This window comes from Corvus moneduloides, chromosome 12 (genome assembly GCF_009650955.1).
Source record: "Corvus moneduloides isolate bCorMon1 chromosome 12, bCorMon1.pri, whole genome shotgun sequence".
Lineage (NCBI taxonomy): Eukaryota > Metazoa > Chordata > Aves > Passeriformes > Corvidae > Corvus > Corvus moneduloides.
Window position 1 is genome coordinate 461,139 of NC_045487.1, and position 24,521 is coordinate 485,659.

Below are 24,521 nucleotides of genomic sequence, written 5' to 3' on the forward strand. Positions count from 1 at the left end.
GCCATGAAAATAAACACTAAGAAATAACGTGTTATAGGCCCTGCAGGCTCCACTTTCCCAGATACCGGGGCAGGGGGAGGATGGGAAAAAACATTTTACCAGAGCTGCCAAGCACATTGTCTACTCCAGCATCACTGCCATGCCAAGGAACCCGCGCAGCTCAGCCTTCACCAAATTTAATACCTGAAAGCCTGGTTACCACAGGGCCAGCATCCTCATGTTCAACAGCAACGTGCACCACACAATTCAGAACACTGTGAAATGTTTGTTTTCCAGGAGGGGGGAAAGAAAAATACTGCTGGTCCTCTTTGCCTTTTCATAGCAAGAGGCATGTTTGGCACTTGTGACATAATGAAATTACAATCAACAGCTAAGTGTCTCTCCTAGCAGCAAACTCAAGGGCAAAGCCGGGTGGCCGCAGCCTGCCAGCGGCACCCGCTATCATCCCACTGTCCCCTCCACCTCAGCAGCGCCTGGGACGCGCTGGCAGCCACCACCAGCTGCGGCCTGCATGAGCTCCCTTCCTGACATCCCCAACCAAAAAATAATTTCGTGTGGGGACGAACTTGGACTGTGCTCACAGCCACCTCTGACACGCACAATACACACCTGGCGCTCATAGCCCCGCGCACAGCCAGCGTTGCTGTGGCGACGAGCACCCACCTCCCGCACCGACAGATGGACACATCTGTCCAGCACAGCCAACAAGGAAGCGCTGGAAGCTCTGGCTTCTTGCCGGCACAGTGAGACCTCAGCGAGACCCGCAGCGTCTCCGAGGGGAATGAGGAACACAGGGCTGGCCAGCGCTGGTGGGATCCCCAACCCAGCAGCAGGACCGCTGCCGGCAGCGAGGGAAGCCCGACTCATCCACCCTGTTTTGTTGTTTGGGTATTTTTTTTAAACTAGCTGGAATTTATCTATTTCTCCAATCCCTGCCTACACAAAACCCAACCTCGGGAGCAAACAAAAATGCCTGAATCGCAAATCAGAGACAAAGCAGAAGGCAAGCGGGCGGCCTGCTCCCGCTGCCCTCACCTCACCCCTCGGCGCGAGGCGGTTATATTTAGGTACCGCCACGGTCTGCGGTGCCGCGGCCCCCTCGGGCACGGCGCAGAATGCAGATTTTCCAGACAACAGACCACAACAGCTCCGTCGAAACCATTAGAGGCTGCGGCGCCCAGGCCTGCGCACAGATGTTTTGATTCCCACTCTCCTGCCACGACAGCCCTCGACAGCCCCATCGCTGCTGCCACGCGCTGGACACCCAGCCTGAATTTTGGCTGTCGAGGAGGAAGGGAGGGGGAGCCCTGCTCCCCAGAGAGGAGCTCCGCTCTCTAGTCTACCCCTGCATCTCCCCAGGGACGGGCAGCCTCCCCATGGGCTCTCAGACGGCGTGGGGGATGACCCACCATGATGAAACAGGAGCAGCACAGCGGGCACAGCCCCCACAGGCACCTGCTGTGGCCCCAGGGGCCTCTCCCAGGCTGAAGCCCCCACAGTCATCAGTTGCAGGAGCCTGCGAGCGGCACAGGGGTCTGGCATGTGCTGGGCCAGGGGGACCTGTCGTGACCCAGCTTTGTTCACAGCCCACTTCTCCTGCCAGCCGGACGCACCCACTGGTACATGGCCCCCAAAGCCACACAAAGGCCAAACCTTGGCTGCACTCTGGTGAAGGGATGCAGGAGCCGTGAAACACTCAACCTCTCCCGAGCCTGTCTCTCTGGAACCGATCTCCGCAGCGCAAACACACCTCCAGCCCCAGCAGGGCCAGCGCCGCCGCCACCAGCACCCACAGAAGATGGTTGCCGAAAACTCTCCCACCGCAGACAAGAAAGCGACACTGGTAGGGAAACGCTCCCACGAGGGATCGAGCCCCCGCAGAACAGAGCACGGCATGTGAATAAAGTTGATGTAAAAGCCAACTAATTCTTTTTCTGCTTCTCCACGCAACATTTTTTTTATTATTATTACTGCTACTACTGTTATTTTGGAAAGCGGAAGGAGGTGCTAACAGGGAGGCTGATGCAGCCAGCTGTGTGTCCATCAGCTTGGGATTCAGCGATTCCTGCTGAAGCCGTTCAACCACCGGCCAGGCCCAAAGCAAATCTGCCGCTCCTGGCCTCTGGCACGACACTGACAGCAATGGGGCGGGGGTCAAAGCAGAGAGATGAAAGAGGAACACACGCCTCTGCTTTTGTCAGAGCGGCCACCACCGGGCCCCAGTGTGACAGCGGCCATGACAAGTCCAGCCGATAGTGCCAGGCACACGGGGCCGCCCGCGCTGCCTTGGCCCGCCAAGCAGCACCTTGGCTCGGTCCTGCGGGAACAAAAGGCAGCAGCAGGGCGGGAGGGGGGGTCCGGAGGCTCTGCAGCAAAGAACCAGTGCTGCTGTGGCCGGCACGGTGCGCGGGATAGGGGCTGGAGCCAACTTCCTGCTGCCCTCTGCTCCCAAAATGACCACGTTTAAAAGAAAAGAGGAGGAAAAAAATATACAAATACAGCAAAGCAACTTCTGGGGCCAGATGCAGAGTTTCGCTCCCCTCTAATGTGCCTTTTCTTTGCTTTTGTTCCAGTCGAAGGCAGCCTGCGGAGCAGGACCGGCCAGGAGGCAGCTCAGGCAGCTGCACAGGGGAAAGCCCTCGACCGGCGGCAGAGCAGAAGCCCGGCGAGCCCTGGGCCTGGCCGCAGGGCCGGCGCTTCATGGTGGTGGGGAGCCCGGCACGATCCTGCTGTCGGGGGCCCGGGACGCCCCGCTCGCCCCCCTCCCAGCTGCTCTCCGGTCTGCGCTGCTGCGGCAGCCAAAAAGCCACGATCCGCCTTCACTCAGTGCCGGACCAGACAGTGCTCCCTAATGAGGGAGCATTACAATCAGCTTGTAATGCTGAATTTTTAATGCTGCCAAGGGCTCTGTTACATAATAAAGGGTGCAACGGGAGCAGAGGGCGGCCGGTGGGGCGGCCCGATCCCCTCGGCCACGCAGGTGGCGGCCCCGGCCCACTGGCCACCCCTCGCACCCCCTGACCCGCCGCTTACCGCCAGCGCCGTAGGATAGGGCGTGCACGACGCCCATCGGAGCTCCTGCCCTGCCGGGAGGGTTGCACAAACTTTCCTCAAGTGCATGGAGGGGTGATGCCAAAACGCTGGCTCCGCACTCTGCCGCGGCTCGGCCGGGAAATGATTTAAAAGCAAAGTTCACGAGCATGTTAACAGCATGCTCTCGTATGTCCGCGCACACACGGGCTGCGCTGCGCCGCTCAGTAATACCCTAAGACTGTAAATCTATAACCACTGCAATGATTTAGTGATTAAAAACATGATAACATATTGTGTAACTGCAAACCACAGAATCCCTGCCAACTCTCCTCCGAGATACAGGAACAAAAATACAGAAAATGCGTTGCTCGCAGCGGTCTTCCTAAACTCGATGGAAAGATTTTAATAATAATAATGCAAAAAACCCCAAAAAAAACAAACCCCAAAAACAAAAACCCAACCCAGACATCAGAAAAGGCTGGATATTAAGCAAGGTTAGAAAAAAAAAATATTTAAAAGACAGAATTTTAAATACGGATCTTGCTCTAACAAATTACAATCTAAACATGCCTCGCTTTTTTCTCTTTTTAAGTTTGTCGTAACTGGAATAACTGGTCTTGTGTGATGTCTTGCATATTCAAAGTGCTTTGTAATAGGATACGGAGACCAAACCTTATTTGCCTAAACTCAATGGGTTTTATTTTTTCCCCTCTCTCTCCCCCCCATTTCTTTTCCTTTTATTTTCCCTCCTCCCCCCCCCCTTCTCCTCTAACAGGGGGAGGGTGTTAGGGGAGGCAAAAGGAAGCGAGGGCTTTAAGCTGTAAGGAAAATACCTGAAAGGGGAAGCTGCAATCCGTAATACAGTGAGGAAAGCCAAATATTATACATATATTTTTAAAGGCAGCTATGGGAGTTTTGGCCTCTAAGCAGCCAACTTGACCCCATTCTCTCTATTCCCTTATTTCCTCCGTTGCAGGATTCCTGCACCTTCAGTCGTATTCGAACTCAATGTGACCCTAAGGAGGGAGTCACCGAGTCTCCAGAAAATTGCTCCATATTAAACAGGAGCAAGAAGAGGAGAAAGACAGACAGCCGGCGCAGAGGGGACACGGTTGCGTTAGAGTCCAGGACATATCGAGAGCAGCCCCAAGCACAGCGGGAGAGAGAAACAGACCTTGCTCGGAACCAATTTTTTGTTGGTTAAAAAAAAAAAAAAAAAGGGGGGGGGGGGGGAAGAAAGAACTGAATAATTAAAAAAAAAAAAAGACAAAGACACAAACAAATGCAACCCAAATTATAAATAATTCACAGTCCGAACCCCGCGTGTGCGTGGCACCCACGCACGCCGTGCACAGCCAGGGCACATACACACACACACGCTGCCCGCAAAGGGTGCGCGCGGCAGCGGGAACCCGAGCGCGGCGGGTCCCGGCGGGGACCGACAGGACCCGCGTTTCACGTAGTGCGATAAGCGCCGGGCGATGCAGCCCCGAGTCATTAACCCCGGCCCCGAGCGGGCTCGGCCTGCGGTGCCGCCCGCCCCCGCCGCGCTCCCGCACCGAGCCGCCCGCGGGGAACAAGAATCGCCGTTACTGTGCGTGGCCAGGCCGTGCGGGCCGCGGGGTGCGGGGCTCCGCGGGGCCGGGCCCGCCGCCGCCGGGGCAGTTTTCGGCACTTTCTTCGCCCCTTTGTTTTCCAGCGCGTCCCCGGCGCGGAGCGGCCGCGGCCCGGCGGGGTCCCGGGGGGCGCGGGCTCCGCGCGAGGCCGGGCCCCCGCCGCCGGCCCCGCCGCGCACAAAGCGGCCGGGCGGGCGCCGCGCTCGCTGCGCGCCCCGCGGCCATGGCCGGCGGGCGGGGCGGGGGGGGGTCCGCGGGCGCGTAGCGGCCCCCGCGGCGCCGGCACCTGCGCGTCCCCGGCGGCGGCGGCGGGGCTCCGGGACGGCGAGCGGCACAAAGTTTGCTGGGGGATCCGGGGCGGTGGGTGGGAGCGGGCGGGAGGGGGGGCCGGACCAGCCCCATGCAAAGCAGCCCGGGCGCCCCGAGCAGGAGGAGCCCGAGCGGGGGACAGGGCAGAAAAGTTACCACTTACGCGGTCGCTGCTCCGGCGGCGGCGGCGCTTTTAATCCCGGGCGGCGGCGCGGGGGCTACAGATCCCATGCAGGCTGCGGCGGCTGCGGCGGCAGGAGCGCGGGGCTCCGCGGAGGGGCCCGGGGCAGCAGCAGCGGGAGCCGGGGGCAGCAGCCGGAGCCGAGCGGGAGCCGCCGCCGCCGCCGCCGCTGCCCAGCAGCAGCATCGTTGTCGGGGAGTTTGCAGCCCCCCGGAGAGAGGGGGCCGCGGGCGGCGGCAGCAGCAGCGGCGGCGGCGGGTCGGGGCGGAGCGGCGGGCGCGGAGCGGAGCGGGCGGCGGGCGCGGAGCGGGCGGCGGGGCTGGCGGTCGCCGGAGCAGGAAGCGCCCGGACTCAGATCTGATGATTGGGAAGAAAAAAAACTCTTTGGATCTTTATTCTGCTAATTAGTTTCCTGCAAAAAATGGCTGATTAGTGCAGTGCGCATGTGCCTCATTACCCAGGCACGACGGGAAGGGCTAATTAGCCACCTTCTGGATCAATAAGATTCAGCCCAGGCGGCGGGGGAGGGAGCGAGCGCGCAGGAGCGGGCGGGGGGAGCGCGGCGGCGGCGGCGGCGCCGCACCGAAACTTGGGGCAAGCGGCCGGCCCCCAGCCCGCGGCGGGGGGGCCCGGCCCGGCCCCGCTCCGCGCCCCGCCGCGCTGCCCCGCGGAGCGCCCTGCCCGCGCAGCGCCGGCCAGGGCAGGGGGCGCGGGGCCGGCCGGCAGCTCCTCTCCGCTCCGCGGTGGCGGGACCTCCGCGGGGCCACCTGCCCCCGCGCCCCGGGCGGGGCCGCGCCGCCCCGCGCAGGGCAGAGCCGGGGCGGGCCGACCCCCGCCACCGCCGAAGTTTCCCCGGGAGCCGCCGGGAAAGTTGCGTCTGGCAGCGAGCGCAACTTTGCGCGCCGGCCCCGCCGCCGCCGCCCGCAGCATCCCCGCGGCGCGGCCCGGCCCCGTTCAAACTTGGCGGCCGCCGCTCCGAGCGGGCCGGCGGATCAATGCGGCTGCGGCCAGCCGCGCTGGGAGCCGGGCTACAGGTTTCACCAGCCATCGCTGGCAACAGCTTTGTCATTTTCTAAAAATAAGAAGCTAAAAGTTATTGTAGAAGAAGGGGCTTTTTTTGTCCCCCGCACAATGTGCCTTTTGTGAGTTTAATGCCATTCTGGGGCTCTCTATAGCCCCGGACAATGGGGAACTCCAGGAGGCGGCTGTGCCTCTGCCTTTTTTCTTTCTTGCTTTCTCTTTTCTCCCCCCTACCCCCCTCCTCTTTTTCCCCCTTTTTTCTTTTTCTTTTCTTTTTTTCTTTTTTTTTTTTTTTTTAGGAAAGGATACAACATTCCTCCAGTCCCACCAGAACCTCTGCTTTGATTAAATAAATATTTCTCTAGCCTAACGGTAACGTTTTTCATTTTCTGCTCGGGTCCATGTCCGATTATTATTTAAAATTTTTATTTCCAGGAGCTTCTCCCTCCCCATTCCAGCCCTAGTGAGAAATGTTGATGATCGCTGGGAACGTGGGATTTGAATTTCAGGAGGAGGTGAACCAGTAAGGAACCTCTGTCCAGGCTTCAGGAATATGGTTTTTTCATCCTTCTAAAAGAAGCTATTTTTATTACTATCAGAAATGCATCTAAATTAAATCATGTCTTGAAAATCTAAAGAAGCTTTTTTTTTTTTTTTTTTGCCTTTTTTTTGCCTTTTTTTTTTCCTTTTCTATTTTTTTTTTTCTTTTCATAATAACCCAAATAATTATCTTCCCGGTTTGTTTCATAGCTCTGAACAAGGAATGCAGTTGCGGTCAGTTTTTCCATTTGGGAGAACCTTAATGTAGATGTATTTTATACGGCAAGGTAATAAACTGCATGTTTGTTAGTACCTATTATAATGAAATGTCTTGAGCTTTCCCTATTTCTTAACGTGGGGGTTGACATTTGGAATTTTGACAAGTCCCTTTAAGTGGGATGGGGGTGAAGGAAGAGGACGGGTGATTAGGAATTTGACTGTACTGTTGATGCATTGCTGGAAGTGTCTTGCGTTTGGGAGAAAGTCGCAGGTTTTAAGACTCAGGGTTCGAGAGGTGCCACGGTTCTGTGGATGTTGTACCTGCAGCCCTGGTGTGCCCGGTGACCCGGGCATGCTGTGCGTGAGTCCTGGTGGTTGGATTGACTCTAGAGGGGGACCAGTTTGCCTTTAAAAGCTGCCCTTAAAAATCAGTCCCTGCTTGATACATGTCTGTCTGGTTTTATGGAAGAATAATTGTTAATGTACTCACTTTCAAAAAACCCCAAACCTTAAAAAAAAAAAGGAAACACAAAAAAAAAAAAAAAAAAACAAAAACAAAAAAAAACCCCAAACTACCACAAAAAACAAAAAAAAAGCCAACCCAAAAAACCAACCAACCCCCAAACCAGGGAGCCCTGGAGGAATCAGAATTTTTCGGGCTGCTTGGTGCGCTGCTTGGGAAGGTGCATGTAATTTGTAGCTGTCGTTCTTGCTGAACGTGAACCAAACGTGGGTTGAGGAAGAAGTTGAGGCAAGAATAAAGTAACCCTTGCCTTTAGCACTTGGGATAACTCAGAAGTACCTCTTTTCCCCTGAGGCTGTGGATCTGGTGGCCCAGGGTGCGGATGCTGCCTGTGACCACACTTTTTGCAGAGCAAAGCAAAAGGAAATGTGTCGGGAAGTTGGGGAGCAAAGAAGTGACTGTGGATGCTCCAGAAATAGGCACCTCCACAGGGACGTGTGCGGGCGCGGGCTGGAGCCATGGATGTTGTCTCCGCGCTTGCATCGTGAATTCTAGCTGTGTGCCGCTGTCCTCTAATTTCCCATGACAACATATGGATCCCATAAAGGCAAACATGCCGAAGTGCATCTGTCTGGGTAGTTAACACAAACCAAACATCCCCTGCTCGGAGATCCCGCTGCTCCTCTGGCCATGCTGCGCGGAGCCCTCCTGCGACAGCCCCTCGGTGCTCCGTCTTCTCCGTCACGCTCCCGGGACGAGCCCGAGTGCCCCGAAAGGGAGGAGGGCAGCAGGCGCCAGGTCAGAGGAGCGGAGGGGTTAAGCGGGGAGAGGGGCGTGCGCCCTGCGCCCCCCCCCACCCTCCTGGGAGCTGGTCCTGCCCGAGCAGGCTCTGCCCTGGGGTCAAGTCCTAGGACATCTTCCCTCCCCTCCTGGCAAGGCAGCAGCTCAGGCTGGGAAGGGAAACAGCAGATGAGCAGAGGGCAGAGGTTTACCCCTCATCCTGGAGACAGACGTCTGGGGGCTGGGGAATGAGAGAGTTCCCAGTTTTCCAGGTTGCAAAAAGAGGTGATGAGGGGAGGCTGTGTGTGAAAAGAAGGGAAGGAACAAGTAACGGCTGCAGGACCAGCGGATAAACCACTACGCAAAGACTGAAATGCAGCCAAGGAATTAAGGGATAATTCATACAGAAATCGTTAGGTATGATTACATGTATGTGCATGTGTGTCTCCTCTAAAAAATTTACTTCCCGTAAGATTTCTTTGTTCTAGGCAAAAAGACAATCTGAATGCTAAAATATAAAAAGGGGCTTCCCTTACTTTGATTAGAAATTTTGATACAGCCTCATCTGCAATCGTGCGGATGCCTCTTGTTTCTATATGTGTATCTCTGCATACGCATAGATGGGATTTTGGGTTCAAATAGCTTTTAATGTGCTTAGTAGAAAGAAGCTCTTAGTATCAGATCTGCAGGGAAAATAAGACTGATTTTTCCCATAGGAAACTTGGTAAAGACACAGCTGAATTATTAGATTAACCCATTTTTTTGTCTCATGCCATATCTGATGTATTTGCGCAAAGAATTGTATCATTTCATTTCTATGTTATTTTGAACAGATGGAACAAATAGCGGTGCTTTAAAGGGAAGTTATTATTTGTAGAAATATATACAAATTAAGAGGAACAACTTTGAAGCAAAATGTTTTTCCGAGGCAGCAAATATGGCTTTCTGTACAGGACTCTCCGCAAGAATAGTTGTTACCTTTAACATGTAAAATGGGGGTGAGCAGCTCCAGTTCCCTGGGTTCTGCAGGGAGATCAGGTCCTCCCCTGGAGACATGAGCTGGCTGCCAGGGGCTCGGGAGGCAGGGGTGGGCCGCATTTGCATAAGGCTGTGGTGACAGCACTGGACTCGGGTGAATTTTTAGGGATCCCACAAGCATATCCCGTTGCTCGCCGCCCAGCACAGGGGGACTGGGCCAAGGCTCTGCGGTGCCAGAGGCTGACGAGGCACAAAAGGCTGATGTATGGGGAGAGCTAAAAAAAAAGTTCCAGGCTATCTTTTAAAATTCAGGCTTTAAAAATTATTGTTGGGAGGGGGGAGGTCCAGCTTAGAAAAAGTCTCCATAATATCATCCACTTTCATAGCTCTGTGCTTCTTGGAAATGTGTCTGAAGAATCAGAACAAAGCATGGAAGGCCAGAGTCCTTGAAGGAGCTCCAAATGATAAAGTCTGCCATTCATTTTAAACACTGCGTGCATTGTGGAAACACGGGTCAATTTGAAGGCATTTGTCAGATTTCCAGTTCCCTCTGCTCCTTTGCAATGGAAATTTGCAATCAAATCCCTGTGCTGGAGTTAGGATGTCTGCCTTGATCAGTTTGTATGACTCTATGCCCAAAGCATTGGCCAGGTAAGCTAGCTTTTCCTTTGGAAAGTTTGTTTGTGTGGAGTTGAGCGGGAGAAGGGGGGAAGGTTGAGGGGAGTCGAGCTGGAGCAGATGTGTTTGTTCTGGGTTTGGAAGGGGGAAAGGGCAGGCAATCGACGGCGATGGATTGCACAGGGCTTGCTGAGCCGCAGAAGTGAGTTGATACCATTTAGAGACGCCCAGCAAGAAGCATGGAAAGGGATATTCCAGCAGCAGCACAGTCATTGTTGGGATGCAAAAATGCAGCACGGCTGGAGAGCCACACTGCTGAGCAATTTCAGCCAGATAGCAGGGATTTCTTCTGCAGTCATGTTTGCCTCAGTTACTGGGGGGGCTGCTGCCCATATTCCTGAGACACGGGGATGCTGGAGGGAAGAGACTATTGCTCTAGAAGAAATGCTGTAGGATTTGGGGGGGGGTTTGGGCTGGGGGACATGTTCAAAGAAACATTTATTCTTTTGTCTCAAATATATTTCTGGGGTTTTACCTGATTATTAAAAGACATTGTGCTCTAGGCAGTGGGAGTGACAGGACCTCTGTGGGCTATTCCAGCTGTCCCCAAACCTGGCAAGGCTGCTGCAGCCAGGCTGAGTAAACACCCCTCAGTCAGACAGCAGGTTTGTAACATGCATTTGCTTGTTTTGCAGGCCATAACATGAGTGGATGTGTTTGCCATGGAAATAAACACTTGGAATACATCTATACGTTTCTTGGCTTTTTGAGAGAAATGAAGAAAAAAGTCTTGGCATTTAATTAGAAGTCACTAACCTGATAAATATTGAACATCATTTCTTTGTGAGCGGCTCCATGTGCTCAGAGCACTCTATGGATGTATTCCACAATTGCACTTATTTAATGCCTCTATCACCTCATGCCTATTGTATTTATGTTGTCATCAATGTCAGATTTTAATTAAACAATTAAATCACTGTCACAGTAATTTCCCTAGAAAACTATTTTAAATGAAAAATCCCACAATATATGTTTGGGAACCATCTTAGAGGAAAAAAAGAGGGAAATAAGTTATAAAACAAAATTATAGTTCCCCCAGAATTAGGGAAAAAAACATATTTTCAGCATTGAGAAGAATTCTGGACTACAGGGCGGTTTCCACAGAATTCAGAGTGTGTCAGCAGGGAGACCAAGACACCTTGGCTTGTCTGGGGGCGAGTCTGAGTCTGTCAGGCGGAGCCGCTGCGCAGGGACCCCGGCCCAGGGCTGGCACTTCCTGTGCTCACCCCCCGCTGTGGGCCAGGAGCAGTGACAGCAATGCAACCCTCTCATCTCCGTGCAAGCCAGGTACCAAATGCTCCTTGGAAAATAGTCCATCAGCCTTCTTTCCCTCTGAATTATTTCAGAATTAAGCTGGAGATTTGCAGGAAAGTCTGCATTGAATTATTCACCAAGTTAAGCACCAGCACCAGCTGCACTTACTATATAGTAACCATGTCCTCCCTGTGTTGTAAGCAGTGAGAAATCGGATCTGACATAGCATCTTTGCTGCAGTTAATCAAACAGTTCATCGTTATCTCTTTGTAAATATCTGCTCTTATTCCTCTAAAACCTGTACTTCTTTGTACAGAAAAATCACAAACACAAGATGCAAAATTCATCAGACAAGATATCTGCAGGAATCACGCTCTCAGCCGCACGCCACGATATTACCTGTATTTAACATAAGCACATCTGACATTTGCGGCGACGTGAGCGGCGCATATTGAAATTGGGGGCCCAGGCTGTGATTGCAGCGCCACGTCCCCCGCAGCCATCCCCAGCGCCAGCCTGGCCGCCAACAATGCTTTCATTTGTGCCCCGGGAGGGCTGTGCTGGGGCGAGTGCCAGGGAGCAGCAGGGGGGACTGGGGGGCTTCGCTGTCCCCCCGGTTCCCCCAGCACCCAGCGTCAGGGGGTCACCCCCACCCCAGCACCCATCCTGCCACGGGAATCCTGGACAGTGTTTCTTAGGTCCATGCCGCATTGTTATTGGAATGCAGCTTTGCAGATTGGGTTATGGCTGGGCTGCGTGTGGTTTCTGTCAGCCCTGAAGTGTTTTACAGCTGGAGATGATTTGGGGGGGGAGGGGGCACATGCAGCCTGTCCACAGCCAGGTCTGATGTTCGTCTGCTGCTGTCTCTCTAATTTTTTTCTATGTGCCTCCAACAAAAGGTGAGGTTGGCACTGGAGGGGATGATGATGACAACGGCAACACCAGGCCCATCCCTTCCCGCTCCTCATTTGACTTTGGTTCTCCCAAAAGCAATTTTCCAGCAGATCCCTCTTCCTCCTGTGGCCACAGCAAACCGAGGTACCTGGTGTGCTGCGCCTGGGCTGGGCAGCCCGAGGCCTCCTGCCCCAGCCAGCTCCACTTGTGAGTTCAAGGCACAAAACCTTCAACCTAAATTCAACCAGTAAACCCCAAAGCACTCACTCCGTCAGTCCAGAGCCATGGAAGAGTCTCCACAGCCCCCTTGGCCAGGCAGACCCTCGCCCAGACCCATCCAGGGCCACCTGCACTGTGCCAAGATGCTCTCCCTTGGCAGAGCATATGCAACCAGAAACACACATTTTTATACGCAGGAAAGGGGAAAATGGATGAGGTTGCACAGAACCCTCCTCCAAGCAGGAGAGGCTGTGCTGGAGGAAAGTATTGCTCATAATGACACTTAAGCCCAGACACTTGAATGCTAAAGGTTAAACTTACATTCTTCAAGAAAGGGCTCCTTGCCAGCTTGAACTGTGTTGTGTGTTCACTATTGCCTCCTCCTCCTCTTCATCCACTGTCAATCCACTTTTGGTATGTGTTGAAATAACTGAGGTTTTGGGGTGGATTTTTTTCTTCCCCTAATGTCTGTTCTCTGTACCAGTTCTCGGCCCTATGTCTGTCACAGGGTTAAAAAAAAAATTAAAAATCAGTTTAATGCTCACACAAAAGTGAAGTGGTATTTTTTTCTTAGCTGCAAACTACTGTAGCTTCAATCCATCAAAGATCAGCCTCAGCATATGTTCTGTCCTCCAGTGACACACAGTTCATAGAACACCATCCTCCACCTCTTGTCCTCAGCTGAATAACCAGAACATACATTCTGACAATCAGGCTAAAAATGGAATTAAAACACACATTGAAAGACTGATATATACAGTAACAATAGGGTGGCGAAATAATTTTAGGGACAATCCTCACCAGGGCTGGAGATGAAACTGGTGGCAATGCTTCCAAATGCTCAAGCCAAGGAAGAAGAAACAGGAAAATGCCCACCCAGGAGTAGCACTTCAAGATGAATTTCAGCATAATATGAAGAAACAGACATGCAGTTTGGATGCTGCATTTAGACCTTAATGATCAAAGAGCACCTTCTCCATATACTTTCATGCTTCTCCCCAGAGATATTTCCCATAAAAAAAGAATGGAAATAGTATTACATTGTGCATGCCTTCTAAAGCAGCCTCTTTACACAGCCTCATGCAGGCTTTTCGTGGAGAATCAGTCAGGTGAAAGCACAGAACACGGATCCCTACATCTCAGCAGCAGGTAGAGGAGACCCAGACAGGAAGGCTGGATCAAAGGCTTTGAGGAGGAGCATGGAAAAGAGCCAGAGTGAGCTTCAGAAGTCAAATGCAATTTTTATTTGGGTTCAGAGATGATAAAAGGCCAGTGATGTTCATTTTCCTACTTCCTGCAGCAAGGGAACGGGGGGCTGCAGGGCTCCGCAGCTCGCTGCAGTGTATTTCTTGGCACAGCCCTAATTGTATCTCCTGGTCCCAGTGGAAGTTCACGCTTTTTAATATCTCTTATTGCTTCTGCAATTGCTGCCACCAGTCAGCAATCACAAACAGGAAGCCGTGAGTCAGCAGAGCCATAACCCGTGGGCCGACAGCGGCCAGAGGAGAGGGACGCTCCTGGAAAACACGGCGAAGGGCCGAGCCGGCCAGGCCCCGCAGGCCACGCTGCAGGAACGGTGCCCGGACAGGCCGGGGAGCTGAGCGGAGCCTCGGTTCCTAATTCAGCCCCTCAGCTTTCACCAAAACCTGGGATAAAGGCCCTGTCGCTCTGGGCCTGAGCGCCTGTGGAGAGGTTTCCCAAAGCTGGTCCCCAAAGCTCAGGGCAGTCACGGTAGGGCGAGAGCAGACAAGGACACTGGGTTCAGTTTCCTATCCGTGCTCCAAAAACCAGATTTTTTTATCCTGTTAGGGAGAGGCACAGCAGAGGAGGCAGCGGTGACCCCTCAGCTGGGATTTGTCAGCATGACCCCGTTTTCATACCAGCAGCACCCAGGGCTTGGCCACACCATGGCTCACGCAGCGCAGGGAAGCAGATGATCTATTCCCAGCCTGGTTTCGTCTGTTTTCTAACTGTATTTAGCAGCGAGTTTACTCCAGACTGAGCCTGCGTGAGTAAGTGTGTATGTAAGGGTTGAGGATTGGCTGCAGCAGGCAGAGGGTTTGCTGAAAGGCTTGTTAAGGAAGCACTACTGACCATGCAATCCAATTACATAATGCTTCAAAAAATAACCGTGCTGGGAGTTGGGTCTCGGCAGCGCATTTTGGCAGCAGAAAGAGGTATCAAATGTTCATCTTCCAAACCAAAGGCTGTCAGCGTATTTGTGCCACAATGTGACACTGCACCTCGGCCGTAAACTGCTCTAAAGAGGAAACTTGCTTCCAGGGGAAATGCCTGCTGTTCCCTTTCAAGGCAGTGCTGCACCCTGCAGACCGACGTTATTTGAGTCCTTGTAAAATTACCACTAATCTCTGCACTCAGGATGCCTCGTGTTTTATGGGCACTCGTATGACGGCAGCTTTGTTTTCTAGGGGGAAAGCAGAGTGCTGAGCAGGGAGAAGCAGGCACCTGGCCATCAGCAGTGGCTCTCTGGGGGTTTTCCTCAGCTCCCTACCTTCCAGTTCCTCTCTGCCACTCTGGACAGGACACACATACAGATGATGCACAGTATTCACTGGACAATGTCTGAAAAAAAATACCCTGTCCTGCCTGAGAAAGATTCAGATCCATGCCCATTCCCAGGCAGAGCCCGCATGGAGCTGTGCATCCCTTCTGCCGAGATGGATGCTGGTGGAGGGGACTGAAGGCTCCAACTCCACGACGGTTCCATCCACACGTTGTCCGGGATGACAGGGATTTAGAAACCCTGTCTCCAAACAGCACTGGTAGCTTTTATCGTAGTTACTAATTAAACTGCTGGGCTGCTCCGAAGGCGTCGCAGAGAAGGCACATTTCTGGTTAATGAGGCAACAGCAAACTAAGGATATTCTTAGCCGCTGCGGAGCTGCCTGTACCTGAGCTGTGGGGCTCGGCTGCCGGGGATGCTGCGTGAGCCGCGCCGGTCACCAGCGCCCGGCTCTGGCCCCTGTCCCAGCCTGGGCAGCGGTGGGGTCCCTCGGCCGGATCGCATCCCCGGTCCCCCCCCGGGCGCTGCCCACGCCGGGAGCCCCCCCGGTGGCACGGGCGAGCCCCGGCTCTGCCGCCGGGCCCGGGGCAGCGGCGCGGGCGCGAAGGGGTTACGGGCGGCTCGTCCGGCCCGGCCCAGCCCGCCGCCGCCTTCCCTGGCGGTTCCCGGCTGTTCGCGGCTGTTCCCGGCTGTTTACCTGGCAGCGCCGGCCGGAGGCCGCGCTGACATCACCGCCGCGCCCCCTCCTCCCTCCCTCTCTCCCTCCCTCCCGCCGCCGGCCGAGCCTCGCCCGCCGCGGGGCCGCCGCTGCCGGCAGCGCTCGGGCGAGTCCGAGCGGCCCCGCCGCCCGCCTTCACCCCGTGCCCACGGCGGGAGCGGCCCCCGGCCCCCCGGCTCAGCCCCGCGGCCGCTCCGCCCGCAGCCCCTGGCACCGGCCCCTCGCCCGTGGCCCTGGCACACGTGGTGCCCCGGCGCTGCCGCCTGCCCACCCACCTGGCTGCCACGTCGCAGCCGCGTGCTGGCCGGGGGCCACCATGCTGCCGCTCCTCGCCGCCGTTACCCTCTGCCCCCGGGCTGCGCCCGGCCCGCTCCGGCCCGGCCCGTCACATCGGCCTCTCCGGCAGGCCCGGGGGCCCGCGGACACCGTGGGCCACAGCCGGCGACGCAGGTGCTCACCCCGCCGGGGGTTGCTCGCTCCAGCAGCCCGCGGCGGAGCTGCTCTGTGGATGCTTTCTTGGTGCATTTGGGCAGGGAGCCAAAGTATGCAGCTTAAAGGAAATGTTTAATAAAGACACAGGAGCCTCAAACTGTTTATTTTTCCTTGCAGAAAGGTGGAGAGACGATGTCCTTGGAAACGCTGCCGGGCTAGGCGCAGGCCGGGGGCCGAGCCGGGGCTGACACTGCCTCTCGCCTCTCCCTCCCCTGACAGCCCCGGCCGCGGGGTCATAAACCGTGGGGGGAAAAGGCAACCTATTAGTAACTCTATTAAGTCTCCATTAGTTAGGTGTGAACTCATTACTCTAATATACCTGGAGGTGGGATCCCACTTGCAGGACATTAGCGCTGCAATAAGCACGTTTACCACCCGAGCTGGACCGAGTGAGGGAGAGGATGGAGCACAGGAGAGGACTTCTCGACACCTGGCGCAGCACCCGGTGCAGCAGCACCACCACGGAGAGCCCTTCCTGCCACGCTTGCCCTGGGGCAGTTGAACCTCTTCTACACAGGCTCTGTCCCTGTCCCGACGGTCGTATTCCCTATGACCAGTCCCTAAAGCACCCCTTGAGACCCTCCCTTCGTGCAGTAGCGACAGGGCAGCCACTGAAACGCACTCCGCTCATCTGCTTCCCTGATGAGCGGCTGCACCGTGGGAAGCTGCTCTCCCACCCTGTTGTAGAGTCAGTCATTTGGGTTGAAAAACCCTCTAAGACCACTGAGCTCCCCCAACACTGCCAAGGACACCACTAGCCCATGTCCCCAAGTGCCATATCCACACAGCTTTTAAATCCCCTCCAAGAATGATGATTCCACCACTGGGCAGCCTGTGCAAGGGCTGGACAGCCCATTCAGTGAAGAAATTTTTCCTAATCACTAAATCATAGAATATCCTGAGCTGGAAGAAACTTACAAGGAATATCGAGTGCAACTACGGGCCCTGCACAGGACAGACCCAAGAATCCCACCACATGCCTGAGAGCTTTGTCCAGCACTTTCTGAATGTCCAGTCTCAACCTCCCCTTTGCCTGGCCTGGCCTTTTCGATGTGCTGGCGCTTTGTGACAGGAGCTGTTCCGCTGTCTGCAGCTGTGCACCCTGTGAGGAACTCAGGTGAACTAAATAATGAGCTTATAGGAAATCAATTAATTAATAATAGGATGCGGGAGCAGGGCTTAAAGGGGTTTGCTGAGTCAGCACAATGAAAAAGATGATTGTGTGTAGAAATCTGTAGATGTAGAACTTTTTCTCCACCTTTTCAGTCAGCTTTAGCATGCCAACATGAGCTGCCGGAGCCGCCACTGCCCTCTGCCAAAGCCCCTCACGGACGGATACCGTTTGCCCTGCAGAACACAAAGATTCTGCACCATCTCCTCCCCATCCTTACTCACACTTCAAGGCTGCACAAAAGCACAGTCCATGCAGAACTCTTCCCAAAACTAATTTTTAAGCCCATTTGTTCCTAAATAGCACAAAACTGTACACAATCCCTGAAAAAAAGTTGTCCAAGAGCACACAAGTAGGATTTAAAAAATTATTTCAGGAGGAAGCATGATCTTGTTTCTAAGATCCTTGGCCAAAAAGAGTATAAAATTAATGGTATTAAGTGCCTAAAAATACTCTTGAGGATCTGGGAGTTGGAACAAGGGCTCGGATTCTATTCCCAGCTCTGCCACAGACTCACTGTCTGCAATGAAGGACCAGACGGGACAAAGGGTATGCTGGAAGTGCCCAGAAATGCACTTCAGAGCTCACTTCCCCCACTTTTTGCTGTATTTTCGCAGCCTGTACAATGGGTACAATACCGACTCCGACAGACCAGAGCACATGAGATGGGATGTTGGTGGAATTCCTCCTGGTGTGTTTCCAGAGTACCATGAAACCATGTCCTTTCATGGTGCCCCACTGATCAAGCTCACCTGCCCTTTTCTTCCTTCCCTGTTTCTCTGGAATTAACTCTTACAATTCAAAACATCAGCAGGTACAAACAATTATGATTAAAAAAGAAACTAATTGCTAGAAAAGTGCTCTCCTCCCTCCCAGCAAACACAGCACCTCCTTGCACTGGCCTCCTGGTCAGTGGCAATTTGTCTACTGTAAGGATGTTCAAGTCCAATGTCCTGCAAAATTCAGTATTAAATGTGACTCTTTATTGCCCTGAACAGGAGAGATAGGCATCCCTAAAATGAAATACTTGTTTTTAGCCTGGGAAAATCCTGAAATATTTGCCTTTTAATATGTTATATCTCGGAAAACTGTTTCATCATGTAAAAATGATTTTATGAGTCCCTGTTTTACTGTTACCCTGTTAACTAAGGTAACTGCTTCTACATGGAATCCCATACAAAAATGGATTAAAAGAATTGTGAAAGTTTCTAAAATTTGAACAAGTTACCAGTGGCAGGATGCCCAATGACAAAAGAACAGTCCATCAGCAAAGCCTGAGCTGAACTCACTGGTGGCTCCTCTAATTACAAAAAAGGAACATCCCAACGCTACTGTGACAGAATCTCAAATCCCTGTAACGCTCTGTGTGTCTTAGCTATGAAACCACTTTTGGCATAGTAATTTAAACTTCTAAATAGAAGATTCAAAATAACACATTTCAGTCATAAATGGTAAAGTTTACGCCCTAGAGTTGCTTTTACACCAGCATAAGGCACTGAGATGGGACAGAATCCTGCAGATTGGGTCCTGTATGAATCCCAGGTTTTGTCATCAGTAAAAGTATTCCAAGAGAAATAAAAACCCAGGCAGTGAAAACCTCTGCTCACCCCACAAAAGGGAGAAAAAGAGACTGACATTTCCATAGGTGATTCTGTCTGATGAAATCAAGTATTTAAATGACTTCTATTTACACAGGAATTTGAGAAATAATGCTAATTTGCAGAATTGGCATCTGGGGTATGAGTATACGTACCCTGGGAGAGCACTTACGGAGCCTTAGTGAAGCTAAGTAATAAACGCTTTGTCTTCACCACACTATTTATGGGTTGCTTGGGGGCATCCTGCTCTCCTCCTGCCCCTACCTGGGCATAAAATTATTGCCCAACTAGGTTTTAATCAGAGCAACAGTAAATCTGAATGACCACACATGCACAGCCATTCCTCCTGCCTGATCTCCAGCATTAATTATAAAGTGAGACTGTTTACACAGTACATACCACTTTCCTGACTTCTTTCTTGTTTATGTCTAAACCTTTATGGACATAAAACTTTGGAATTTGCTTTTGGAATGAAACTGCAATTTAAGTGGCAATAACTGTGTTGGAAAACAACTCAGCTATTGCTCCCCTGGTGCCGCGGTCACGGCAGGTTTGCACTGGAACCTCTCCCATTGGAGCGTGTTGGTTCAGGTCATCTCCTTGCTGTCCCAGCTGGATGGCTCCTTAAAAACTGCAGCTTGAGATGGCTCAGAGCAAACACTCGAGCTTTCCCTCCCGAGTCCTTTCCTTCATTTCCCCCCCATCTGGCTTCCCTGTGCGCGTCCCCACACACCCCGGGTCCAGGGTTTGTGGTGCTCCCCCAGTGCCAGGCTGGGGGTCAGGTCCTCACCCCTCCCAGTGTACTGACCTGGCAGCCTCTTTGCTCCTCCAAACAGAACCCTGTCCCATGCCCTAAGACACCCCTCACTCAGATTTCCCCTGAAAGGGAAATTTTTCCTGTACAGTTAAGTCATTACAAACACAAGAGACATCCATCGGATGCCATACACAACTGAGGGTACCAACAGTAAAGTTACTCACGCTCTACAAGCACTAAATTATTCCTCGTCACACTGTCCTGGCTGCTCATTTTGTCAGGCTGTCACACAATAAATGAATATGTTGGCTGTTTGGGGCTGAGAACTCTTCCATTTGTTCAGTAAAACAGATACTGTACACCCCGGGCACCATATAAAAATAATAAATTACCATAGCACACAGGCAAAGTATTACTTGTCTCTCTCCTCGCCTTTACTTTATCCCCTCCATCCTCTGCCTTTCCTCTGATCAATTCATCTTCCATTTACTTTCTATTTCTGTCTGTAGGTTTCACTCTAATACATACTGCTCCGACAACTACAACCATGCCACCTGCTCCAGAAGTACAAGTACAAAGGCTCCACTGATGTGAAGAAGAGGAAATCAACAAAAGCTCAAGAGGAGGAGAAGAAATAATGTATATACTGCATAGTGCAAGAATATTAGGAAAAAGGAATCGAGCCTCTACCTGGTGCTGTCTCTTACACTGACTTGGATGCCTCCTGACTCCTGCCAGACTCTCTTTACTCTTCACATCCAACACAGAAATGTGGAGACTTGGTAGCCAGAGGAACTGAATGGCCTTCTCTGTGTAGGCAGGTTGGGAAGTGTTTGACCCAATCTCCCTTGTAGGTTAAAATGTCTTTTAATTCTGGTGGGTTGTGTCAAGATGGGAATGAATAAATTCTCTCTTCATTTTAGTGTCCGGCTCATGGAAGCTGCACAGGCTGGATGTTAAGTCTGTCCAAATTCCGTTCCTCTTTGGCAAGGTTATCCTACCTACAAAAATAAGAATTAAAATTAAGGTTTTGTTTGGCTTCTTACAAGTTCAGGTCTTGCCCCACATTTTCCAGAACACAGTTCCAACCCAAGTTTTAGCACACAGGCTCCCCAAGAGCACCCTCAAAGTCATGGGGAGTAATCAAATTATTTCAATACTTAGTGCATCATGTTTCCAAAGCATCACATAATCTTAACTAATAAAAAAACCAACAGAATTTACTGTTTGTTCTTTTAAAAAAATAAATAAGCAAAGAAGCAAAATTTAAATATTTATTGAAAAGCTAAATATTGTAGCCTTGTGCAGTTATTGGCAGGAGATGCTGTGCAAATAAAACCACGGCAGGCTGTTGCTTCCTACATCCCCGAGCGCTGGCCCACGGCCACCGCTGTCCCCGCAGCTCCCGGCAGCGCTGCCAGGCCCCGGCGCTGCCGCTCCGGGCAGTCCCTAGGAAAGGGCTCTACTTCAGGCACACCTGGCGCTCAGGTACGTCTTGGGCCCACACCTGTCTGCCCTCTCCTCTCCTGGGGAGGTCTGGGGTGTAACCAGGACACAGCTGTCCTGAGCAGTTACAGCAGTGAAATGTCCTGGCAGGTGACTGTCCCAAAGGCTGGGGACAGCCAGGCTGTTCCGGCAGCTCCGGGTGTGCCAGTGGCCCTGGGCCCTGCTGAGGACTGCAGAGCTCCGCAGGTGAGTTGGGCTGGCCGGGAGGGGAATTCTGCTGCTTCTGGCATCTCTTCCCACCCCTCCTATCCCACGTGGCTGTGCATTAGTAATGGGCACTGCTGGCAGATGGCAAAGTTCGAGCTGGGCTAATTAAACATACCAAGCTAATAACCTTCCATTTTGGGACTGGTATAATTCATAATTTAATGTATTGCTGCTGAGACATTAACCTTTCAATGACTGGCACGGTGCCCACAGCAGCCTGAGTGCTGACCATCCTTCAGAAAAATGAGTATTATTGTTAAAACAGGTATAAATCATTCATGGCTTCAGCTTTTGTGTCAAGCTGCACATGAAAATAAGTAGTAGGCTGGGTAATTTATTTACCTTTTGGTGGTTATTCATATGATTTCATGATCATTTTCTCTGATTCATAAACACTGGCCAATTGCCATTCTGTTCTCATTTTACCTTTTCAATATTGCAGTGGTTATTCTGATTTCCATCTTTAACAAGTTCAAGACTGGTGCCGAGTTGCTTGGTCCAGGCACAAACATAATCTCATTTCAAGGAGGAAAAACTTATTTTAAGCTAATTTCCCAGTATTCAGTGTAATTATTAAAGCTACCAACTTGTTACAATTTTGCATTTTGCTAAAAGAAGTGTTTCTTTGGTGTATAAACACACAGATTAAAACACTTTTCGAAGTTCTCCTTCAGAGGCAGCTGGAAGGAAGCTCACACGTTACTAAAGAGTTTAGTAAAGATCATGTCCTATCTCTTCCAATCAAATGGTGAATGAAGATGGCCAATGCTCCATCAAAAGGGGAAACTATCTCTGTCTTCGAAGGCACATTAAAAGATGAGTCTAAAAAAAATCCTAAGTGGATGCTGAAGAAGTAATCCCTTTGCAAAATTGCTATTTTTGAAGAAAGGAGTTAACTTAGAAATCAGCGAGAAGCTGTTTGTGAATATGCCTGTCACATTTAGTGCTTAGGATAACGCCAAGACCAGGATATTTTGGAGGCGTAAGAGAAGAAGGTGCAGTATCAGCATCGCTGGTTTTAAGCTTCTCCTCAGGACTTTATATGGTCACTCTCAGGACTGTATGAACAGTGCCAGAAGATAAAGCATTTGAACCTATTCATGGGGACAGCACTCAGACCCCCTTGGAACAGGAATTAATTGAGAGGTTGAGGTTCCTCTGGTTTCTTCATACTGGAAACATATGTTAGCCCCAAGAACATCTATTTTTTCCATTGGTAATGGTGCAGGAGATAACCCCTCACTCCTACAGGTGATAACCTGCCTCTGTTAATCCATACCTGTGTCACCTGTGGCCCAGGGCCGATCTGGTACACCCTCATTTTGGGGTCTGAGATGTGTCATTGAACCAGATGCACCTGGATCAAAGCCTGGCAGCTCCTTTCTTCAGGGACTCTACAGTGTCCCTGCATTTCACTCCCTCTGCTGGCTCCAGTTATACATCAAATGAAGGTTTTGAGACCTGAAATTTCTTTAAGGCTGGGACATCTAAAATTCACCTGGATCTTCAGGCTCCAGGGCCTGCCCTGCTGTGCTGTCCTTACGGGCAGCTGGCAGGGATGCAGCCCTTCCTCCTCCCAGCCACAGCATCCCGGGCTTGGGGCAGGACCGTGGCATTGCCAGCACTCCCCGCTGGAAGTCTGAGTGGGAAGTGTGTGGCCCCATTCCACGTTCAGCACTCCCACCCCTGAAAGAGGGCAGGACCTCACCTCACCAGGCTGCACCTGTTGGGTGCACCTACAGGTAACTCCAGTCACTGCCCCGTGCCACGCTGAGCCTCACACCTGCTCCCACTGCCTGCTGGCTTGGCGTAACTTCCCGAGGGAACTAGAGCATGGCCTTCAAACATTCGGCACCTCAGGAAGAAAAATCAGGAAAGTAACACCCCTCCTGAGTTTGAAGGACCAGGGTTATCCCAGCTGTGGATGTGTGCTGGTGCTGTCACAGCTGCATGGGGAGTCAAGTGCCCCCCAGCTTTGGCAGGCTGGCAGAGCATGAGCCCTCTTGGCCAACATTCCCCGACTCAGCCATGCTACGCAGATGGGCTCTTATGCAATTTTTGTTTTCCATTAGCCACGTGACTTTCTATGGCAAGGATTACTCAATGTGCAGTTCCTGTCTGAAGTGGCCCATCCAAAGTATTCAAAACAAGTTCTGAGCAAACCTGCATCTCAAGGGTTGGTGTTGCCTTCGGGCAGATATTGTTATTTCATAAGTGGGAAAACTGGGGTAATTTTTTTTCTTTAAGGGGGGGCAGATGCTGCACATGTACAAGCACTGAACACCCTTGGTGTTTGCCTAAAGCTGGGAAGAAGCATTGAAAACACCTAGGTGTGATAGAGGGGCTGCATATTTGGGCATGAATCCCCCTATACCATTATGCTTTTTGCTACACACACATTTACTTGCCACAGAAATGGATCTTGTACCTCATTATTCAAATACTTGTCTGCAGTTATTCCGTATTTCAGGTTTTTGGTATTTCCCCCTCGTTCACATGTCAGGTGGCAAACCCCAAATTGGAGCAGAAGTCACTTCCTGCACTCTGGTTATAAGAGAGTTAAAGTTCAGATTTCTAATTGCTCTCTCGAGGCCTTATTACTTGTTGATTAGGGTCTTTTGGGAACTGCATCAAACCTATAATAATAAACACTCATTTCACTGAAGTTTGTAGCTGCCATGGCAGCCCTGCAGCTCTTCCGTAATGGCACACACACAAACCAACCAGGAAAGGCCTCTCTAACATTTTCAGAGGCTTTCCAGGCTGGACAGATCTGATCCATGGGCATCTACCTGCCAGATTGGAGCTGGGGCTGCATCTCTGGCAGAGGCACCTTTGTCTGCGTGCGCCCCTCTGCCCTCTCCCAGCCCACAGCCCAGCGCTGGGAGTGGCGTCTGGGCAGGAGCCCGGCGGGGGAGCACATCTGTGCAGGGACAGCTGCTAGGGCTCCTTCAAAATGCTGACTAGTTCCCTAAATGCTGGAAGATTTGGGGACAGCAGCAAGTAAGGAGAAGTAGGACTGCCGGCACACTGCTAGTGGCCAGTCAATGTTCATAGTCCATTACCTCCTGTTCTCTTATGGCACCTGACCAGAACAGATGGCCTGAAGGTGCCATCCTGAAACCCAGGTGCTTTATGCTTCAGCAAAAGCCTCTGCTGTGTGAGGGTGCTGCTGGAGGAGGACACTGAGCGTTTGCTATCTGAGCAGTTTGTCTGCGGTACCCTTGGCACAATAAACCTCCTCCCACAGGCACCCCTGGCCCGACCAGCCCCATGGAATCTGTGGACTGATGCCCAGTTGCCAGCCCAGGTTAGGGATGCTGCATTCTGCTGGAGCACATGGGGACACGGCCCCCAGATCCCC

At 52.2% G+C, this 24,521-nt stretch overlaps 2 protein-coding genes and 1 long non-coding RNA gene across 5 annotated transcripts in view; 2 read left to right on the forward strand and 1 right to left on the reverse strand.

The window, feature by feature from the left end:
* Positions 1 to 24,521, reverse strand: part of ZFHX3 (zinc finger homeobox 3) — a 401,385-nt gene that overhangs the window by 120,312 nt on the left and 256,552 nt on the right. The window contains exon 4 of one of the 3 annotated variants that reach the window (XM_032121503.1): positions 20,135 to 20,445. The gene's annotated coding sequence lies outside the window, so the exon portion shown is untranslated. Of the gene's footprint in view, positions 1 to 3,033; positions 3,262 to 5,121; positions 5,637 to 20,134; positions 20,446 to 24,521 lie in introns of those variants that run through there. The other 2 variants (XM_032121504.1, XM_032121505.1) reach the window with 2 other exon arrangements.
* Positions 5,945 to 10,739, forward strand: LOC116449752. Its single transcript, XR_004242528.1, has 2 exons — positions 5,945 to 9,790; positions 10,453 to 10,739. It is a non-coding gene; the product is annotated as an uncharacterized LOC116449752 (long non-coding RNA).
* Positions 15,124 to 15,981, forward strand: LOC116450106 (basic proline-rich protein-like). The gene has a single exon (XM_032122166.1). It carries the CDS (start codon positions 15,124 to 15,126, stop codon positions 15,979 to 15,981), a length of 858 nt encoding a protein of 285 aa, XP_031978057.1.

What these genes read in the sequence shown, in the direction of transcription:
- LOC116450106 (XM_032122166.1), top strand. Translation starts at nt 15,124, where the DNA reads ATGCTGCGTGAGCCGCGCCGGTCACCAGCGCCCGGCTCTGGCCCCTGT.